The 24,345-nt window shown below is 32.6% G+C and overlaps 1 protein-coding gene across 1 annotated transcript in view; it reads right to left on the bottom strand.

Annotated features, from left to right (window-relative positions):
* The window catches only part of LOC148955395 (uncharacterized), a 284,254-nt gene that overhangs the window by 24,250 nt on the left and 235,659 nt on the right, over positions 1–24,345 (bottom strand). The window contains exon 2 of the mRNA XM_089102106.1: positions 14,156–14,294. Coding sequence (XP_088958232.1) covers positions 14,156–14,288 — 133 coding nt within the window. The 5' untranslated portion in view covers positions 14,289–14,294. The remainder of the gene's footprint in view (positions 1–14,155; positions 14,295–24,345) is intronic.

The following is a 24,345-nucleotide window of genomic DNA, read 5'->3' as shown; positions in this document are numbered from 1 at the left end:
GGCCTTTGGGGGCCCAGGGGGCCTTTTGGGGCCCGGGGAGTGGGGCCCTTTGCGTTGGGGTGATGGGGCCCTTTGGGGTTGGGGTAGGGGACCTCACAACATTATTCAAATGGAGCTTGTGTATTATAACGACCACAGAATTTCACCCCAAATCATCTTCTAAAATGTCTCAAACTGTTTCGCCCAAATCATCTTCTAAAATGTCTCAAACTGTTTCGCCCAAATCATCTTCTAAAATGTCTCAAACTGCTTCGACCAAATAATCCCTTAAAAGTAATTTATGCGCGTTCCTTTGTTTCGGCATCCCTGCGCTGTCACATTTGAAATTCGCAAAAAACCATTTCCCGCGTAAAATATATTCAATCTGTCTTCATCTATAAGGTGTTCCTAGCTACACTATTATGGCTTCGATAGAATATCAATTTATCTCTCTGACCTAAAGATCAGAGAAGCCATATTTAAAAATAGAATATCAATTTATCTCTGTCACTAAAGACCATTTATCGCTAAGCCTAAAGAAAATGAAGCCTTATTAAAATATAATTTATATCTCTTTAGAGTTCTGCATTGTCATGCTCGTATTCAGTGAACATATTGCGTCATTCCCGTCCCCCAGTATTTTCCCCTTAGAAACAACAAAAAAATTCCCGTTAATGGATCAATAATTCCCCTTAGAAAAAAAACATAAAGTCCCCTTTCATGGATCAATAATTCCCATTAGAAACAACAAATAAATTCCCCTTTCGTGGATCAATACATTCCCCGCCGATTTTTTAATCAATGTATCAGAACTCCACTCCCCCCCCCCCCGAGTCGATCAATACATCTCTTCCCGTTAATGCGCATGTGCAAACTTCGCCCCGGAGTCATTACACCTAGAAACAACAACAAATAAATCAACCTTGAAAAGGGAGGGCATTGACCCCATTAGACTCGATCAATAATCCTTGAATAAATTATAACCTGTCGGCGTTAGACTAAATTGTAGATGGCAGCACGGCGTGGGTTTCATAACTCATGATAGGTTCCTACTAACGTATGGCGTAATTTTGTCAAACTCCTGTGTGTGGGGGGAGGGTAAAATGTGGAGCTAATGTTCATAACCAAGGTGAAAATGAAAGAGAAAATTTGGAAGCAACCATATAGTATTAAAAAAGGTAAACATGTACTAAATAAAACTGACCTGTTTCAGTGTATGCTTGAATTAGGCTGGCTTATCTTAGTTTTGAAAACATTTTTGGAGAAACTAAATTTCACCGGGGGGGGAGACTCGGGTCAGGGGGAAAACTGTGGTCTGGGAGAGGCAGGTGCTCCCTCTGTCCCATAGGAAATTACGCTCCTGAACAACCCCTTGCCACTTAGTGGTTAGAGAAGCGTAGGAAAGTGGTTCTGGAACCACTCAAATTTGTATATTAAAAGAAGGATTACTTATTGTTATACTTACTTATTCAAATTATTTACTCGACAACTCCTCTGTAATATTCTCTCCATGCACAAGATTCTGCATCCAACGAGGAAGAAAGACAAATGAAAACAGTTCTGTAGGAGAATTCAGGTAATTCTTCTCCAAATTTTTGAAATTTCGATCCATTTTTAAGTAATGAATGGTTCTTCTATTTAGGGACAGGTCAAATAACTCCCTAAGCATAAAAGCACATTTCTGTATAGCTAGCAAAACTCCCCAAAAGCATGTAGGTATGCGATCCTGTCCGCTTAGTTAACCTTTTGTGTCGAAGCTACTCGCCTGGAGCTACTTTCTTAAGTGCTACTAAATCTATTTTTTTTAAACAAAGAATTATAGGTCTATTTCTTCAAATAAAAAACAAAAAAATTACAAAAAGAAACGACACTATTTTTCCCTAGATTGGAGGTGATTAAAAACTTTATAAGAAAATAAGTTTTGAACTGAAACTAAGGAGCAATATTAAAACTTAAAACGAACAGAAGTCATTCCGTAAAACAAAAAAGATCATGGTAGTGTAGTTTCTAAACTAAATTTTAATCAAAAATAAGCAGAGATTAATTTTAAAAAAAACAAAGTTTTTCCGAGGGAAGTAAAAAGTGAAGCTGAAAATTAAAACGAACAAAAATTATTACTTCACAGGTTATCTAACATATATCAATAAAACTAGTGCAAATAAATCAACTGGGGATATTTCTCTGTGTTTGTAGTTTTACAGAAAACTAGCGCTTTACTGAAAACAAAACAATATAAGAGTTTTGGTACGGTAAAAATAAACATTTAAGGGCACTTTTAACAGTATAAAAGTAAAGCATTTTTAGATTGTTGCTTTATTTATTTATTTTTTCGTTTAATTTGGCATCACTTATGCACGATGAGCTCAGTTCAATGACTGACTGTCATTTTGGGTCTGAAAAAAACATTTCATGATTATTTTGTAGACAAGTTCGAAGTGAAGGAATCTTATCAGTATTAAGACTAAAGACTCGCTTTAAAATTTGTATCACAAATTGAAATTCTCCGTTTCATAGAGAGAAATAACCGGATCTCCAGAGTCCATATTATGATTGATATGTTCTTCATTTCGAGTAATACAAGGTGAGACCAAGATGTTACCCGATAAACTAATCCATTATTTTTATGCTGTTTAATAACTGTAAACTTATTATTTTTATGCCTAAGTTTTAAGATAATTTTGATTTTTCGCGTGTGTACCAGCTTATTGACAAGTACCAAAAAATTAATTATAAAGTGCTTTCAAATTAAAACAAATGCAACTTTATTGCTCTCAAAGTTGAGATCATTTGATACAAATAAGTTTTTCTTACATAAAAAAGTCTAGAATTTATCATTTGCAACTCAGAAATGTAAACATTTTTAAGCTGGACAAATTTCCGATAAAGATAATTTAAATAGCGCAATATTGATAACAAGTGAATAGCAAATAAGCCATCAATTAAGTAAGAACAGGAATTTGTTAGTCAACTTGGTTCTTATCTATTGGTCTACATTGGAACAATCTGTTGACCAAAAAAGAAACTTGCGTAGTCTTTTCATTATTTACTTAATTAGGTCACTTTATCTTTTCAGGCTTGACATTATCGTTACGGCTATTTGAACGCAGAATAATAAAAGTCAGGCAAGTTTTCACAGGCTACATTTTATCAACAGAACAAGTGCCTGCAGGGCTAGCAAGGGGAACCATTATTGCAACATCCTGACTTGTTCTTTGTGTATGTCTTTCAAATAAATTTGATTTATAGTATATATATATATATATATATATATATATATATATATATATATATATATATATATATATATATATATATTTATATATATATATATATATATATATATTTATATATATATATATATATATATATATATATATATATATATATATATATATATATATATATATATATATATATATATATATATATATATATATATATACAGGGCCGTATCCAGGAATTTTGTTCAGGGGGGTTCTTACTATTGTTTGACTTTTTTTTTGGGGGGGGGGTACTAATTTTGGACTCAGTTTTCGACTAATTTTACTGATTTTTACCTAGGTTTTACTAATTTTCGACTTATTTTCGAGTCGGTCAAAAAATTTCGGGGGAGGGGGTCCAAACCGGGTAACCCCCCTGGATACAGCCATGTATATATATATATATATATATATATATATATATATATATATATATATATATATATATATATATATATATATATATATATATATATATATATATATATATATATATATATATATATATATATATATATATATATATATATACATATATATATTGTTGCTTTTTACCAAGGAACACTTTATAAATAAGAGGAAAATTATTCACTTTGTTAAACCAGCTTTCCTTTTATTTTGTTTCTGGAAACTAAATTGGATAACTTACCATTTTTAATGACTGAAGTATCAGATAGAGTTCTTCTGATACTTCAGATATATTCATGCAGTAGCGTATCCAGGGGGAAGGGGCCGGAGCGCCCCCCCCCCCCCGAAATTTATAATAAATTATAACCTGTCGGCGTTAGACTAAATTGTAGATGGCAGCACGGCGTGGGTTTCATAACTCATGATAGGTTCCTACTAACGTATGCCGTAATTTTGTCCAAATCCTGTGTGTGGGGGGGGAGGGTAAGATCTGGAGCCAATTTTCCCAAATCAAGTGAAAATGACAGAGAAAACTTAAAAACGAGCCATATAGTAATAAAAAGCTGACATGAAAGCTGACAAAAGAAAGCTAAAGAAAGCTGACATGTTTCAGTGTATGGTGGAATTAGGCTGGCTTATCTTAATTTTGAAAACATTTTTGGAGAAACTAAATATTCAGGGGGAGGGGGCCGGAACGCCCCCCACCCCCGAAATTTCTTTTCTTCTTTTTTTTTAAGTGCCAATATAGTAAGTTCTGAAATATTCACGCTTTTAAGTTATTTGCAACAGCCATTCTTTTTTTCATTTCTTGTTAAATGGCTATCCATTTCTCCAGCAAGCTTATATCATTATTTTATCATCAAACATGCAATCGCCTCCTGTAATCAAACAAGATGTCACGAAATTTTTCTCACTATTTAACCCCCGCAGCTATAAGCACTAGCTTCTCTGCAATGAATGAATTGTGATAAGGAATCGGACTAAGAGGCGATAGTTCATTCAAAGTTTCAAACGCTGCTATAATTCCAGTAAGCTAAGCATTGAAACGGAAAGATCACGTGCAAGGAAAGAAAGAAAATTACCTTAAATCGCATGTCCAGCGAGATAAGGTGGTTTTGAGCCTCCTGTAGAAATCTGAGCCTCCTGTAGAAATCTGAGCCTCCTGTAGAAATCTGGTGGTGTTTCAAGATTATGATTTGACATCCCAGTTCAGCCTCCATTCGGCGTTGGCCCAGTCTTGATCAACTCCTTTCTTGAAGGCGTCTAGAGTTTTAGATTGGACGGTGGCTTCGGATAGGCTGTTCCAGAATGGGACGGAACAAACTGAGAAGAACTGTTGGCGCTCTTGCTTGATGCAACGGGGGCCTGCAGCTTCTTGGCGTGTCCTCTTGTGGTAGTTGAGAAGGACAGGGAAAAGACATGACTTAATAGGTCATTTTCTAGCAGCTTACGAGTTGCTATTACGTCACCTCTTTTCCTACGGTATACCAAGTTAGGGAGTTTGAGTAAGGTGAGACGTTCCTCGTAAGATTTGTCTTGGAATGCAGAGATAAGCTTAGTTGCTCTTATTTGGACACTCTCAAGTACTTTCACATCCATCTTATAGTAAGGAGAGACTAGGGTCATGCCACATTCCAGGTGAGGACGGACCATGGCTTTGTACAGTTTCGTAATCACTCCCGACTTCCTGGTGGTAAATGTTCGCTTTATGAGACCAAGGGCTTGGTTGGCTTTTGCTACATGAGCTCGTATGTGGCAGTGAAACTTCAGCTCATTGTCAACAATAACCGCCAGGTCCTTCTCCTCACTGACTGCCTCAAGCTGGGCGTCTCCTATGTGATGTGCAAGTTTTGGTTTATCAAACAGTTCGTGGGAACGAACTGTAAGTAAGGAGCGACCCGGTTCAATGGTAACCGAATCTCTAAAAAACGGAATTTTGACACCAATAGATACATCAAATGAATCAGATTTTAATTCTGATTTCAAAAATATAAGTTTCATCAAGTTTAATCTTACCCATCAAAAGTAACGCGCCTGAAAAAATTTGGCTGATTTTCGAAAAAAGGGGGAAGACCCCCCAAAAATTATACAACCTTAATGAAAATCACACCATCAAATTCTGCCTATCAGAGAACCCAACTGTAGAGGTTTCAAGCTCATATCTACAAAATTGTGGAATTTTCACTTTTTTGCCAGAAGAAAGATCACAGATGCATGTTTTTTTTCTTTTCCCCAGGGATAATCGTATTGACCCAGTGGTCCTAGAATATCGTAAGAGGGCTCATTGGAACGGAAATTAAAAGTTCTAGTGCCCTTTTTAAGAGACCGAAAAAAGTGGAGGGCAACTAGGCCCCCTCCCACGCTCATTTTCTTCTCAAAGTCACCCAATTAAAATTTTGAGATGGCCATTTTGTTCAGAATAGTTGAAAATATAATAAATATGTCTTTTAGGATGACTTAATCCACCACGGTTCCCAGGGGAAGGGCTGCAAGTTATGAACTTTGCCCATTGCTTACATATTGTATTGGTTACTGGGAAGTATACAGACATTTTCAGGAAGGATTTTTTTCTGATGGGGGGGGGGGCTGGAGGAGGGGCTTACTCGGGAGAATATTTCCGTGGAAGATGTTCCTTTGGGGTAAGGGACATTTCTATGAAGGGGGCGCCGGATTTCCAAGCATTATTTAAAAAACGATCAGGAATTAAATAAAAAAACAGAACAAGTTTTTTCAACTGAAAGCAAGCAGCAACTTTAAAACTTAAAACGAACAGAAATTATTACGTATATGGGGGGGTTCGCCCCCAAGTCAATACCTCGCTCTTTACGCTACAGTTTTTTTTTAGTGCTTTCAAAAGAACTATCTATTCTAATTAAACGGCCTTTGTGATTCAGGGGTTTGTGAATAAAAATTTTTTTTAACTTTTAACGTAAAGAGCGTGGTATTGACTAAGGGGAGAACCCCCTCATATACGTAATAACATATACTTAATAAACAAAACAATAAAAAAAAACAAGCGATGTGGCTCAATAGTAATCGAAACTTTTAAAAACAGAATTTTGATGTTAATAAATGTATCAAAAGAATGGGCTTATAATGCTGATTCTAAATATATAAATTTTATTAAGTTTAGTATTACTCATCAAAGGCTACGAGCCTGAAAATTTACCTGATTTTTTAAAGAGGGAAACATCCCTACAAGTGAAAGAATTTTAATGAAAATCACACCGTCAGATTCAGCGTATCGGAAAACTGTATTACATTGATTTCAAGCTCATATCTGCAAAAATCTGCAACTTTGTATTTTTTGTCACAAGAAAAATATACAAATATACAAGTTCGTTACGTACGCTAATTTTTAAATTAAGTTAGAACTAAATTTAGATACAGCCATTTAGCAAACGAAGAGTAAATCTTCTTTGAGATTTTTGTTTACTTATTCAATGACGGTGAGCCAAAATAAAAGCTGCATTAACTAAAAAACGATCAGAAATTAAATAAAAAAAAAATTTTAAACTGAAAGTAAGGAGCGACATTAAAACTTAAAACGAACATAAATTATTCCGTATATGAAAGGGGCTGTCCCCTCCTCAACGCCTCGCTCTTTACGCTTTGACTCTGTCTCACAACTTTATTTTTAAAACAATAAAAAACTTTAGCGTAAAGAGCGAGGCGTTGAGGAGGGGACAGCCCTTTCATATACGGATTAATTTCTGTTCGTTTTAAGTTTTAATGTCGCTCCTTACTTTCAGTTTAAAAAACTTGTTTTTTTTAATTTGATTTTGCGTCTAAGATGCTTGCAGTCATCAGCAAATAGCGTCAAAAGGATTCTTCAGGTTCGTTGTACAGTTATTGATATACATGCTGACAAGCTTAATTAGTTCTAGTTAGTTCTTGTAGTCAGATACTAATATGAAAATTTTGCCTTATTTGAAGGGTGGTTTCTACAGTTTTCTGTCTGAGGAAATCTAACCTGTTCTGCAGTAGTAAAACTCATTGGCCAATGCATTGCGTTCGGCTTAAAAATGGAGAAATTTGTGGGGGTTGGTTTTGATGGGTCCAGCAACATGTCAGGCTGTTATTTTGGTTCACAGGCAGAAATTAGGAGAAAATATCTACATGTAATCTACACCCGCTGTGCATTACACAGCTTAAATTTGGCTTTACGTAAAACTAGTCTGGTAGCGCTTGTTAAATCAACCTTTGTACTATACAGCAGATAGTTTCATTTTTAACATCCTCACCAAAAAGATCAAATATGTCTGTAGAAGTGGTCACTGTCCTGTGAGGAAGCTTGTGAAGTTGTGCGAAATAAGATGAGTGGAGTCTCCCAATTGCATTTTAATTTTTATGTCTTTGTATTGTGCAATCACTTCCGTACTTGAGGAAATAGTTGGTAGCATACGGTGCGATACGGAAGTTATTTCAAAAGCGAATGCGTTGGTTTCAGCAGCAACCGAATTTAGTTTTGTGTTCACGATGTCTATGCTAGAGTTTGTAAGTGCCATAATGCTCTCTGTCTATAGGGCGCTACAAGCCGAAGATTTAGACTTAGTTGAGTGCTGTCGGCATCCTGAGCTATGTTCTGATACTTCACTGCTGTCAAAACAAAATGATTTTTAAACAATTTTTCAGAAAGCCCGTGAGCTTGAACAAGAGTTAAATGCGTCTCCGACTGTATCATAGTAGATCTACCGAAAGTCCATCAATGATAATAAGTGTATCAAGGTTTTTTTTTGCGAGTTATTGTTCGAACCTTACTTTACTTAATTTATTAAAGAATTTGATCAACGATTTTTGCGCCTCCAGGAGGCATCTTTCAAAATCGGAAGGCTTTTGCCAGCTAACAGCGAGTCATTAAAAATTAATGAATTTGTGAACGCCGTTGCTGTTTACGAGGGATTTCACGGCGGTAGACGTGCGCTCGAATGTGAGTTAGTCCTTTGGAAACAGAAGTGGCTCGGAATGTCTGAGAAACCATGAACTGTTGCTTCGACTCTTGCGTCATGCGATGCAAAATTTTTCCCATGCATTCGATGGCTTTTGACGATTTTTCAGACATTACCAGTGATTACCGCTTCTGCTGAGAGGAACTTTAGCTGTCTTAAGCGATTAAAAACCTATCTGCGGAGTTCAACAGGCGAAGAGCGTCTGAACGGACTAGCTCACATGATCCTGAACCACGATATCCAGGTCGATGCTGACCAAGTTTTTGATCGATGCCAAAAACGACTGGCGGCTGTTACTGTGAGAGGTTAGGTCGTCTTTTGTTGCTTGTTTCTCTAAGTGCAGTTGAGTCTGTTTTTTAAACTTTAATTGTGCTTCATCCTCTGTAAACAATGTTAATATCAATACATTTCTTGCTTTCATGGCTGCTATATTAGGTAGATTGAGGCCCCCACCCCTCCAAAACCAAATTCTGGGCAACTGTCTTTGATTTAATATTATTTTTTATTTATTTGGTTCTCTAAAACAAAGGCTCCATTGGCAAATATAAGGAATAATACACTTATTTCTTTTATATTTTCTAAAATTCTGCTAATTGTGGCAGTTCTAAAACATCTACTTACCCAAAATAGAAATTCTCACTGCTTCTAACTTTTTGTTTAATTCTGAATTTGTTGGCAAAATTTTGTCATCCATTCTCAAACAAAAAAAAGTCTACAACTAGAAATACTCATGACAAGTGTGTACTTTTCATTTCTTTACCTAGATACCCCCCACCTGAAATCTTGCACTATGATAGATAATTTTCTTGCTCATATGACTGCTATAAAAAGGTAGACTGACGGGCCCCCCCCGAAATAAAATCCTGGATACGCCACTGTATTCAGGTGATATGTTCTTCTTCGAGTAATACAAGGTGAGACCAAGATGTTACCTGATAAACCAATCCATTATTTTTATGCTGTTTAATGACTGTAAACTTATTATTTTTATGCCTAAGTTTTTAAGATAATTTTAATTGTATACTGAAAGTTACTGATATCAAAGCCCCTGTAGGACTATGAAAAGCGTTATAGATTAGTTTGTTGTTGTCAGGCTACGTATTTACTTTTGACTCCTAAATCAATATTCATGTTTTTTATACTCGGCTTTTGTGTTATTAGTAAAGCGCTAGTTTTCTGTAATTCTACAAATATAAGGAAGCATCACCAGGTGATTTATTTGAACTAGTTTTATTGATATATGTTAGATAAGCTGTGAAGTAATATTTTTTGTTCGTTTTAAGTTTCAACTTCGCTCTTTACTTCCTCGGAAAAACTTTTTTTTTTATTAATTAATGGTCATACGGCATTGCTTAGTTGTGCAAGCAGTAAATAGGGGAGGCTCATTATATATTTTGAGAAGGGGGGGGGATAAATTAGGGTTCAAAAAGTTGAAGTATAGGCCCAAAATTCCAAACGCTCCATAGCAGTTCCATAAGATAAATATTGAGGGCAGGATATAAATTCTCTAAATTCGGGACCAGAATTAGACGGGAATTACAAAAGATACAACCGCTACGCCCCCCCCCCAAAAAAAAAAACATTTTCCATTAATAAATTATTTTTAAAGGGACCTTTCTTTGTAAATGAAGTAGCATTGACTTGGTGAAGAGTTAGGGTGGTGCATGCTGAAACATGAAAGGAAATAAAAAAACAGGACACAAATTAAATGGATTATCTGGAGTTGTAAGTATACGGATTACCTCTATTAATTTTTAAATACTATTGAATGTTGAAATTTTGCAAGAAAATTCAGTGGTGATTGGATTGTTAAATCTTCAATTCTACAAATTGGTTTTTGAGACTTGGATTTTCATGAGGCAATTCAATAGTCCAAAGCAGGAATGTAGACTAGAAAAGAAACTGCTAAGAAGCCATGTTGTTGAATTAATGAATTTGATCCTCAATTCATTAATTTGACAGATATAAGATACAGTGCTGGCGTCATAGCTAAAATAAGAAATGAATTCATTCCTGTTTACTTTCTTTATCAGTACATATTTTTCACTTAGTATGTAAATTTTTACGTTTGTAAATAACCATGGATTTTTCGTTTTTTTCTGATAAGGAATAGATTGTGCAAAAATATGATGCAACAAAAAACAAAAATCACTCAAAAAATACGATGTATTGATCCCACAAAGGCTCCATGACCTGTAAAGGATGGGGGAGATGTTCTTACTACATAAACACCAACTCCCAAACAGTAGTTAAAACAAAAAAAGAGAGAGAGGGAGGGAGGGATGGAGAGAGAGAGAGGATGAAAGATTCGAATGTTTCCGTCTCTTGACCTTTTAAGACCGTTTCTTACCTGTACTTCAGAAACGAGTATTGTCTAAATAATTAGAAAATTTCTGCGTCTCTATTTAGAGAGCATGGTAGGAGATAAAAATCTTGAATTTGACTAGCTTGACGAGAATTTGAATAGCTACTCCAGAAGCACTAAATATTAACCCTCTTGAGTAAGATGTCTCGAAAACTTCATTACGCCATATAAAGCAAATGTTTGGAGAACAATATACTTACATTTTTTTTTGATAAAGTAAATATTCCTGAAAAAAAGCCCCTGGTTGTCCATTGGGATGGTAAACTTTTACTGGGTGTTTAAAAAATGAACAATGTGAGCGAATAGCTATTGCAATTTCATATGGCGAAAAGATACAGTTGCTGTGAGTTCCTGTAACAGCAAACAGCTCTGGAGAGGAGCAAGCCATAGCTGTATATGAATGCCTACATGAATGGGGTCTTTCCAGCACCGTCAAGACGATGTGCTTCGACACTATAACATCCAAAACAAGAAGATTCAGAGGAGCATGCATCATATTGGAGCAAATGTTAGGCAGAGTTGTTATACCCAGCTTGTCGTCATCATATCTTGGAAATTCTGTTAAGAGAGGCATTTGGCACAAAAATAGGATCAACTACTGGGCCTCATCCAGACACCTTTAAGAGATTCCTCACTGCGTGTCCCAAGATAGAAAAAGGAAAATACAACACAGGCATCAGTGACAATCCAGTACAAAAGCAGCGAACTCCAGAAGTAATTGCAAATGTTGCTGCTGAATTCGAAACCAAATTAACTGAGAGGCACCCCAAGGATGATTATAAAGAGCTATTGCAGTTGGCTCTGGTATTTATTGGATCCTTATACGGCAATGCTGTGGGTTTTAGAACTCCAGGAGCCATTCACCACGCAAGGTGGATGGCAAAGGCTATTTACTGCTTTAAAATGTTCATTTTTCGCCGTCAATTTAAGATGTCTGAAGAAGAAGAAAGTTCTGTGCGTGCCATATCTGTTTTTCTACTTACAATGATCCAAAAGCTCATGTTGCACCAAAGCAAGATTTTGGTATTTTGCATAGTCTGCTAGACTATAAAATATATGACAACGACATTTTTTGAACCATTTGTGGTATTTGAATGCAGAGTTGGTGGGATTATCTTTTTTCAATCCCACCATTACAGACGACGAAATGTTGTTAATGGCTAATAAATTGCTCGGTATCACCGATGAACCATCTGAGCACACTAGGGTTGTAAACCCAAAAGTAAGGAATTGGTAAATTAAACAGGTAGTTGATAGAGGATTGGTAAATTTACTAACCAAAGAAACATTTGCATTCTTTGACCGATTTAATATAAAATCGATTTTCTAAGACAACATCCAAACATCTGGCCTCAAAATAGTGGCTTCCAAGAAGGATTGAAAACTATCAAAAAATTAAAAGTAGCTAATGATATGGCTGAGCGTGGTGTTAAATTAATAAAAGACTTTAACAACCTTCTGAAGAAAGATAAAGGCCAAAAGGAATATGTCCTCCAAGTTGTAAGCAAATGCCGAGTATTACATCCTGACGTTTCAAAAAATACTTTAACAAAAGCTCTAGAATAGATTAAATAACAATGTAAAATTATCAACTCATGATTGTACTACGTCTGTATCATTTTTGAGTCAGTTTTGATAATGTACTATATACCTGACTTTTATATTTTAAAATAAAAAATGTCATTAGACTTATCAGTATTACTTTTTTTATTATATTTCTGCTTTAAACTAAAAAATATACCAAAAAAAAAAAAAATTTATCACTTAATAACAAAATACACAAAGTGCGCTACTAGTGGTACCAGGTCACATTTTTGGGGCTAAAGACTGTTGTAACTCGGTTTGACTTACAACAACAATTATGTGTAGAATATGAATTTTGAAGAACAATATTGGCTTTCCTTTGAGATATTAAGCGGGTATTTATTATTTACCGTTCTGGAGTTATGGAGTTATGGATATTTAATCTTTTTGGCCAAAATCTTGAATTTTTTTAAACATTGAGCGACAAGCAGCACGTGTTAACGTCTTTTAACTTAAGTCAAATTTTGACCATTCTCAATATCTGGAAAGGGGAATCGTTTTGTTGGGTTGAGACAAACGAAATCCCGAATTTTTTTTTTACCCCCTCTATAAGATCCGGTCACCCTACTAGCCACAAGTACAGTCAGGGTAGAAACAGATTAAACGGTTTTTTCCGTTTCTTTACAAGTATACATATTTATAATTAAAAGGACGTAGACAACTAATTTATTCTCATTAATTGCAGCATTCTGAATTAAGTAAACATTACAGAACAAATCAACTTCTTTACAAAATTGTAAAATATTTAAATTTGAATCCCCTTTAGTGTCTCGAGTCTAATACAAAATCTGCAATCCCTCGATGATTCGCATAGCCTCAATAGTCAAAACAAACCTGCACCCACTAAATATAATTAATACTCCCCTAAAGACCTCTCACTATTACTGTCAAAATCTACATCATGTAATTCCAAGCTACTATTATCATTATTACCGTAGTCACTGTTTCCAATACTTAGGGGCGGAGTATTCTATTAATTTTTGTAGTTGCAAATCATTTCCTTCGAACACTTAAAGATAACAATACTTACCAGCTTGCAAATAATACAAATCCGGTGAGTCATCGCTGGACTGCGCTACAACGGATGATGCACAAATGACCACACAGAATTTAAAGAAGAGTGTGATCGAAGAAAACAGAACGGCAAAAAAAGGTAACAGAAACGGTACTGAAAAACGGTACCTGTTGTCCATTTTTTCACTTCCCTCTTAAACTGAACAGAAAACACTAACAAAATAAAAGAAAAAGGGAAAAAGAAACAATAACGGTGTAAATTCCCCTAAAGTGTACATTTCTTCAGAAGAGGAAATCCACCATTAGCATAGCTTGTAATTGAAATTAAGCAGAATCCCTATTATCTTCAGTTCTTAAATAGGTTCTAAGATTGCACTGGTTATACATGACCTACGAAAAAAACGAGGAACAAAAAAATAAGGATAAAACAAAAGACAAAAGTGAACTAGGTTAATCATCAACCACTGACTAAATGGACAAAAAGTTTTTATTCACTAGCTGAATATGATCCTCCTTCGCTTTTGTCCTATTTTGTTCAATTCGTTCCTCGTGTTTTTCGCAAGTCATGTTTAGTTTTATTCAAGAACAATACATACTATTTGTCCTGTTGTCTGAGTTCGATTTTCTCCAGCTGTCTGCTGGATGGTCATTTCTCCGATAGCCTTGGCCTCTATTGTTTTGACGATTTCTTCTTTTAGGATCACTTTGCTCATTGGCAGATGACTCCATGATTCCCTGTAAAGGCAAATAGTTAAAAAAAAAAGACTAGTTAGATCTTGAATCATAATGCATTAATTAATAAAACCAGTTGAAAGCTGGTCACTCTTGGGGGACAATCTGCTAATATATTCTGTTCAAAATACTACTGTGAGCACAAAGTGATTTTTAACGACACTTGCTTTTCAGCTCAAGTTTGGGCGAAAAACTGTCTCTTAAGGCAAAAATTCAGACATCTAGATGTTGACACTGGTTATGCCTGTCAGTAATACCTACGAATTTTAGCTTAAAGTAAAGTGGATGGGATAAGATCCTTCAATCGCTTCAACTTGATGCAAAATTTCAGTTTAACATCTTTCTTTTATATCCACAATAAAAAAGAAGAAAGCAGATGGTTAAAACACTGATAAAGTCAAAGTCAATGTTTGTGTAATTTTGGCTTGGATTCAATAGATAAAACTAGGAAAACTCAATAGCCTATTGTTTGGGCTGACTGACTAGTTAAAGAATGACACATTTCTGAGCAAAATCACTTTATGTAGGCTAAGCCTTTTGTAGGTCTAATTGGGATTAATAGCATTCATGCAGTATTTAAACAACCTTTTTGCCAGCTCATTTTTGAGTATAGCTGCATTCCATTTTAGTGTAATAGAGAAAAATTATTTTTGTCATTTTGGCATTCCTTTCAAACTATAAACCGATAAATTATATATAATATAAAAACACTTCTCAATATTATTACTCTTTACATTAGTCCTCTACAATTCGCAAAAAAAACACAATCGTAAATGTTAAAACCCCAAGTCCAAAATGCGACAAGCATTGCTGTGCTTTAGCAGCATATTTTTTGTATTTGCACAGGGATAATTAGGCTAAATTACCAAGTTTAAATACTATATTTTAATATCTTTGTGCTGTGCGATCTTTTCTTTTCACCTTGGAATATCCCGTGGCCAATCCTCCTTGACATTCCTGATTAAATAAGCCATGGATAACTTAGAAACCACGAATCGTTCTAATTGCCTCATACATTTCTGTTCTGCGAGCTGATGTTTGAGACCCTGCAGCATTGTTGTAGAGATCATTGACTCTACTAAATAAATTAAATAAAAAAAAGTATTTTCAACTGAAAGTAAGAAGCAACATTAAAACTTAAAACAAACAGAAATTATTACGTATATGAGGGGGTTGCCCCCTCCTCAACACCTCGCTCTTCACGCTAAAGTTTTTTAGTCCCTTTAAAGAAGTTTCTTATTGTTCTAAAATAACGACCCTTGTGTTTCAGGAGTTGTGATTAAAGAATTGGGACTAATGAAACTAAGAGAGGAAAGGAAATAATAAACCAAAAATAAAATAAAAAAGGTGAGAAAAAGAGGATTTTGTCATCCAGTGGCAAAACATGAAGACAAAGAACAAGCAAATATTTCGACAAGGACTTCCGCCAAGTTGTCCTCAGTGCTAAACAAATAAGAAAAAAAAAGCCTAACCTTCCGAAGTTTACCCAACAAAAAGAGAAATGACACTGAATAAAAGCCAGGCAGGAATCAATTAAAAAGGATTTACCAAGATGATTGAGCAAGAATTTTTTGTCTTGCAATAGTTTTAGCTTGTCTACAATTTCGGTTTTCATTAGATATACCAATAGCTTCTCTTAAATTAGACTGGGCAAAAATATTGATTGAGTCTTTTAATGTTAAATTGTTATAAATTGGGGTTAATGAAATATCTCCGGTGTCTCTATTTATAGCCAAATTTCTGTCTATAAATTTTTTTTATCTCAATAACCTTTTTAAAAGATTGCAGTAGGCCAATTACAATAGATATTAAAGTAGCCTCCTCAAAAAGAACCAGATGTGTAGGATTTTCAAAGATATGCAGGGCCAAGGTGGAATCAAAGTCATTTTTATTTTCCAATCTCAGGAACTTATCTATTGAAATTTTGTGTTCATGCAAACATTCACCAAGCTGTTGATGGGTCCTACCAATGTAAAATTTCCCACATGAGCAAGGGACTATGTAGACACCACTACCCAGTACAGGGTCAGTTTTATCTTTTTCTGAGTTGAAAAAATGTTCAACTTTTTGTTCAGTTTTGAAAGAAACAGACAGATTATGTTTATTTAAATTTTTTCCATATTTATCGCTAAGTTTTGAGATGTATGGTAAAGTGGTGAAAGTTTTGTTCTCAATTGCCAGAATAACTGAATAAAGGGGGACAAGCTCCCTATTTTCTTGTTTTATCTTTTTTAATTGTCTATCCATGATATTTTCAATAAGGTTTATAGCAGTAAGAGACCGTATACTCCTACAGGAATTCCATATTTGGGAGACAATTGGACACCAGTCAGAACTACAAGCAAAGGAATTTGACCTACTTTAAATAGAGAGGCGTTAGAATTCAATTGACAGATTAATGACAGAAAGAGTCTTCAGGAATTTGTCACATGGTTCTGGCATAGACATTTCACATAGTTATTGCGTGCATATAGAATGAGAATATTTTTTTTTTAATTTCTGAAGAGAAAGGCTTGAACTATTAATTGCTTATCAACTAAGGGTAAATCTGAGGGAATGGTAACTCCATTAAGAGATACATATTATATTTTATTTTGGAGGGATTTCTTGAGGATAATTATTTAAATTTCCGGAGAGAAAGGGTTTTAATTTTAATCGCTTACAGAACAATCCTTAGAAATCAAGTAGTGATAGGGTTATAAATCCAAAATGACAAGGATATCACAAAGAATAAATATTTAAATTTCCGAATATATTTAACTAGGAAATTTTAAATGTATAAGTGTGATCACTATAATACACAAGTACCAAGTGAGGAGTGCAGTTAACACAAAATATTGTGTAGCATTGGGAATATATATAAAGTCAAAATTAATAAAGCTGTATACATTTTAGACAATGATAAGATACCTCTTGAACATCCATATCCCAACCATCAAGGCCCCCACCAAGGACCCCAGCCACCAAGGACCCTAACCTCCAAGGTCCCCAATACCCCCCCCCCAACTTTTTGACCCCTCCCCCCATTTTTATACTTTTTTTAAGTTTAATTATTTGTTTTTTTAACTTTTTTTTAAACGGAAAAAAATTACCTTTTTTTTACATGTCTTAAAATGACATGAAATATACTGAAGCAAAAAAAATCACATTTAATATTTTCGAAATACAAAATGAGAATGATATAGATATGATATATATGATATCATATATGAAAGTCGTATCATATCTATATCATATATAGATATGATAGATATGATACGTCGTAACTTACTATTAGAAAAATAGTGTTTGTAGTAGCACTTTTCTTTTTTTCTTGTCAGAATTTTTTTTTGACTTGGAAAATTATTCTTCTTTTTTTACATCTCTTAAAATGAGATGAAAACGCATATTGAACCTTTAGGTGATACCCCAGTAAAAATAGTGTATGACACAAAAGAAATAAGAACATCCACATTTAAAATACATCTGATTTTATTAATAATATTCGATTTTTTTATAAAGTTGGGTTTTTAGCTTTCAGAAATAAGAACATACATGCTTAAAACACATTTGATTCTATTAATAATATTTAAAAAAAAAATTAAATTGGGTTATAGTTTTCAGAAATAAGAAAATCCTTATTTAAAATACATCTGATTTTATTTATAATATTTGATTTTTTTTAATAAAGTTGGGTTTTAGTTTTAAGAAATAAGAACATCAACGTTTAAAATACATCTGGTTTTAATAATAAAATTTGATTTTTTCAATAAAGTTGGCTTTTAGTTTTCAGAGATAAGAACATCTACGTTTAAAATACATCTGATTTTATTAATAATATTTTTTAATCAAGTTGGTTTTAGTTTTGAGAAATAAGAACATCCACATTTAAAATGCATATGATTTTATTCATAATCAATCAGATTTTATTAATAATATTTGACTTTTTAATAAAGTTGGGCTTTAGTTTTCAGAAATAAGAGCATCAACGTTTAAAATACATCAGATTTTATTAATAATATTTGATTTTTTAATAAAGTTGGGTTTTAGTTTTCAGAAATAAGAACATCCACGTTTAAAATAAAAAAATTAAATGCTAGTAATTGATTCAAATGTATTTCAAGGGTTTATATTCTTATTTCTGAACGCAATTAGTCAAATTAATTTGAAAAAAATCGAATATTATTAGTACAATTCCGGGTGTTTTAAATGTTAATGTTTCAATTTTCAAAAGCAAAAGCCGAAATTTATTATTAAAATAAATCAGAATATTATTAATAAAATCAGCATAAGTTATTTTAAATCGATTTTAATGGATGGGCTTATTTCTGAAAACTAAAACCCAACTTTATTAAAAAATTAAATATTATTAAAAAATTCAGACGTATTTTAATCGTGGATGTTCTTATTTCTGAAAACTAAAACCTAACTTTATTAAAGAGTCAAATATTATTAACAAATCAGATGTATTTTAAACGTGGATATTTTGATTTCTGAACAATAAAACCCAACTTTATTAAAAAAAATCAAATAATATTAATAGAATCACATGTATTTTAAACGTGAGTATTCTTTTTTATTAAAACAAAAACCCGACTTATTAAAAAATCAAATATTATTAATAAAATCAGATTGATTATTAATAAAATCAGATGTATTTTAAACGTCAATGTTCTTATTTCTGAAAACTAAAGCCCAACTTTATTAAAAATGCAAATTTTATTAATAAAATGAGCTGTCTTTTAAGCGCGGATGATTCTGATTTTGAAAACTAAAATCCAACTTTATTTATAAATAAATCAAATATTATTAATAAAATCAGATTGATTATTAATAAAATCAGATGTATTTTAAACGTCAATGTTCTTATTTATGAAAACTAAAACCCAACTTTTTTAAAAAATCAAATGTTATTAAAAAAAATCAGATGTAATTTAAACGTGGATGTACTTATTTCTGAAAACTAAAATCCAACTTTATTAAAAATCAAATATCATTAACAAATCAGATGTATTTTAAACGTGGATGTTCTGATTTCTGAAAACTAAAACCCAACTTTATTAAAAAAAATCAAATAATATTAATAAAATCAGATGTATTTTAAACGTGGATGTTTTTATTTCTGAAAACTAAAAACCCAACTTTATTAGGAAATCAAGTAGAATATATATAACTAGATGTTTTTTAAGCCTGGTTTTTCTCTTTTCTGAAAATTAAAACCTAACTCAGTTTGACAATATAAGGTGGGAGGCATAAAACCTCAAGCATTTTAAACGGGAGTGTCTACGTCTGCGAAAACTAAGACCTAACTTTATTTAAGAAAATATTACTTATAGAAACAGATACATTTTAAACAAAGGTGTTCTTTTTTATGATAACTAAAACCCAAATTTATTAAAAAAAATCAAATAATATAAATTCAATCAGATTTATTTTAGATGGGGAGACTGGTATTTTTAGCTACAAAAATCCAATATTATTAAAAAATCAAATATCGGTTTAAAATTAAGACGTACTTCAAGTATGGATGTACCTAACTCCGATAACTGAAACCCAACTTTAGTTAAAAATCGAATACTGTTAATAAATCGATGTATATTAAACGTGAATCTTGTTGCTTCAGTAAACTATAACCCAACTTTAACTGAAAATCAAATATTATTAGTAGAAACTGATGTATTTTAAGTGGTGAGACTCTCATTTCTGGTAATTGAAACCCAACTCTAATTAAAAAAAATCAAATTTTGTTAATAAAACCAGATTGATCATTGATAATATCAGTTTCATTTTAAACATCGATGTTTTGGTTTCGATGAGCTAAAGCCCGACACTATTAAAAAAGCAGCCATTATTCATAAAATCGGCTTTTTTTTTAGAGTTAACGTTCTAGTTTTTGGTCGCTAAATCCCAAACTAATTTAAAAAATCAAATGTTACTATTAAAATCAGATTGATATTAATTAAATCGATGGATGTCTGTTCTATTTCTGAACTAACTTATTAAAATCAAATGTTATTAAAAAAACGACGTATTTTAAACGTGTGCTTATTTCTGAAAACTAAAACCCAACTTTATTAAAAATCAAATAATATTAACAAATCAGATGTATTTTAAACGTGGATGTTTTTATTTCTGAAAACTAAAACCCAACTTTATTAAAAAATCAAATATTATTAATAAAATCAGATTGATTATTAATAAAATCAGATTGATTATTAATAATATCAGATGTATTTTAAACGTCAATGTTCTTATTTCAGAAAACTAAAACCCAACTTTATTAAACAATCAAATGTTATTAATAAAATCCGATGTATTTTAAACGTGGCTGTTTTTATTTCTGAAAACTAAAATCCAACTTTATTTTTAAAAAATCAAATATTATTAATAAAATCAGATTGATTATTAATAAAATCAGATATATTTTAAACGTCAATGTTCTTATTTATGAAAACTAAAACCCAACTTTATTAAAAAATCAAATGTTATTAATAAAATCAGATTAGTTTTAAATGAGAATATTCATATATCTGAAAACCATAACCCAACTTTATTAATAAAAATCAAATATTATTAATAAAATCAGATTGATTATTAATAAAATCAGATGTATTTTAAACGTCAATATTCTTATTTCTGAAAACTAAAACCCAACTTTATTAAACAATCAAATATTATGAATAAAATCAGATGTATTTTAAACGTGATTGTTCTTATTTCATAAAACTCAAATCCAGCTTTATTAAAATCAAATAATAAAATTGATTTATTATAATCAAATATCATTATTAAAATCAGATGTATTTTTAACGTGGATGTTCTTATTTCTGAAAACTAAAACCCAACTTTATTAAGAAAAATCAAATATTATTAAAAAAAAATCAAATGCATTTCAAACGTGGGTGTTCTTATTTTTGAAAACTAAAACCCAACTTTGTTAAAAAAATCAAATAATATTAATAAAATCAGATGTGTTTTAAAGGTGGATGTTCTTATTTCTGAAAACTATAACTCAACTTTATTAAAAAATCTAACATTAATAATAAAATCAGATATATTTTAAACGTGGATGTTTTTATTTCTGAAAACTTTAACCCCACTTTATTAACAAATCAAATATTATTAATAAAATCAAATGTATTTCAAACGTGGATGTTCTACTTTTTGGAAACTAAAACTCAACTTTACTATATAAAAATCAAATATTATTAATAAAATCAGATGTGTTTTAAAGGTGGATGTTCTTATTTCTGAAAACTATAACTCAACTTTATTGAAATACCAAATATGATTAATAAAATCAGATGTAGTTTAAACGTGGATATTCTTATATGTGAAAACTAAAACACAACTCTATTAAAAAAAATTAAATTAATAAAATCAGATGTATTTTAAACGTGAATGTTCTTATTTCTGAACACTAAAACTCAACTTTATTAAAAAACAAATATTATTAATAGAATCAGATGTTTTTTACAAATTAATGTTCGTTTTTCTGAAAACTAAAGCCTAACTATATAAAATATCGAATGTAATTATTGAAATCAATTATGTTTTATGCAGTGATGTTCGGATTTCTTATTATTGAAGCAGAACTTTATTTGAAAAATCAAATATTATTAATAAAATCATATTTATTTTAAATGTTGATGTTCGTATTTCTGAAAACTAAAACCCAACTTAGTAAAAAAATCAAATATTATTAATAAAATCAAATGTATTTTAAACGTGGATGTTCTTATTTCTGAAAACTAAAGCCAAAATTTATTTTAAAAAAATAAAATATTATTAATAAAATCGGATGTATTTTAAATGTGGATGTTCTTATTTCTGAAAACTAAAAACCCAACTTTATTAAAAAAATCAAATATTATTAATAAAATCAGATATATTTTAAACGTGAATGTTCTTATTTCTGAAAACTAAAACCCAACTTTATTTGAAAAATCAAATATTATTAATAAAATCATATTTATTTTAAAGGTTGATGTTCGTATTTCTGAAAACTAAAACCAAATTTTATAAAAAAAAATCAACTACTATTAATAAAATCAGATGTATTTAAACGCCGATGTTCTTATTTCTGAAAAATAAAGCCCAAATCTATTTTTAAAAAATCAAAAATTATTAATAAAATCAGATGTATTTTAAACATGAATGTTCTTATTTCTTTTGTGTATGAAACATCTTAAGCCAAACTGGGGGCATATAAGGTTTTAAAGAAGGCGTTGTCGTAGAAACTTCAACAAAGGTTCATTCGATTGGGAATTCAAAGGGCTAGTGCCCTTTTTAATAGTCGAAAGTAATTAAAAGGCCCTTCCACGCCCATCATTTCCCCGAACACATCCAATTAAAAGTTGAGATAGCTATTTTGTTCCACGCAGTTAAAGTGCAGGAAATTATACCTTTGAGCAGGACACTCCTTCCACAGTCTTCAGGGCAAGGGTTATAAGTTATGCCCTGGGGCATATAAGTTTTTATTGAAATTTTTGTCGTAGAAACTTGAAAAATGTTCCATTTGATTTGAAATTCGATGGTCTAGTACCCTTTTTAATAGTCAAAAATTATTTGTGGGCAACTAGCCCCCCTCTCTCACCCACGTTTTCCCCGAACACATCCAACCCAAAATTTTAGACAGTATTGTCCATTTTGTTTAGTGTTGTGGATTTTCAGATGGAAATTTTTTTTTTTGGGAGTACCGTTCCCCACGCCCCTCAAGGAAAGGGTTATAAGTTAGGCCCTTGGGGCATATAAGGTTTTTATAGAACGCGTCTTCGCAGAAAGTTCTAAAATGGTCAATTCAATTAGAAAACGGGACGGATAGTTTTATATTGCAAGGTCGAAAGGGATTCGATAGTATGCAAAACCCCTTCCACGCCAACTATGTTTCCAAACACGGCCACTTAGATCTGTGAGATAGCCATTGTGTTTTATGCTGTTTACTGTTAAGGTAATTAAACCCTTGCCCTGGAGGCTCCCCCCGCAGCCTTCTATACCCTCGTATCAAGTTGTGTTCTGGAATCAGATAAGGTTTTTATTAAAATGTTTGTGGTAGAAACTTAAAAAAGGGTTCATTCGATTGGAAATTCAAAGGGCTAGGGCCTTTTTTAATACTCGAAAGTGAATGGAGGGCAACTAACCCCCCTTTTACGCCCACCCATTCCCCAAACACATTTAATCAACAAGCTGAAATAGCCATTTTGGCAAACACATTTGAGATTCTTAGAATTTAGGTCTTAGAGGATGGCAGCCCATCCCCCCACAACCCTCGGGGCAAGCTTTTAAAGCTATGCCCTGGGGGCATTTACTGTTTTTATAATAAGCGATGTTATAAAAGCATCAAAAAGGTCACTTTCATTTGCAAATTGAAAGAGGTCTTGCCCCTTTAATAGTCAAAAGTGATTCAAGGGCAACTAACCCCCTCTCATGCCCGCCATTTCACCAAGCAAATCCAATCGAAAATTTGAGATATCCATTTTGTTCAACGTATTCGAAAGTTCTGGAAGTTAAGTCTTTTAGGAAGATAACCCCGTCATAGCTTTCAGTGCGAAGGTTGTAAGAAAGTTATGCCCTGGGGCATATAAGGTTTATATAGAAAGTTGTTGTAGAAGTTTCAAAAGGGACTCATTTCATTGGAAATGAAAATTGCCCTTTTTAATAGTCGAAAATGAGTGGAGAATAATTAACCCCCCCCCTTACGCCCTCCATTTCCCCAGACACATTCAATCAAATTTTAGGGATAGTCATTTTGTTCAACGTAGTTGAAAGTTCTGGAAATTATGTATTTAAGGATGACAAACCCCCCAGAGTCCCCAGGGCAAACGTTGTAAGTTATACCCTGGAGGCATATAGGAATTTTAATGATAGAGTTGTCGTAAAAACTTCAAAAGGGGCTCGTTCAATTGAATATTGATAGGGCTAGTGCCCTTTTTAATAGTTGAAAGTAATTGGAGGGCAACTAACCCCACTCTCACGACCACCATTCTCCCAAACACACAATCAAAATTTTTAGATAGCCATTTTGTTCAACGTAGTTGAAAGTTTTGGAAATTATGTCATTGAGGATGATAACCCC

This window comes from Artemia sp. Qi Xiang Cuo, chromosome 2 (genome assembly GCF_049724085.1).
Source record: "Artemia sp. Qi Xiang Cuo chromosome 2, ASM4972408v1, whole genome shotgun sequence".
Lineage (NCBI taxonomy): Eukaryota > Metazoa > Arthropoda > Branchiopoda > Anostraca > Artemiidae > Artemia > Artemia sp. Qi Xiang Cuo.
This window is presented reverse-complemented; position numbering and strand designations above follow the sequence as displayed.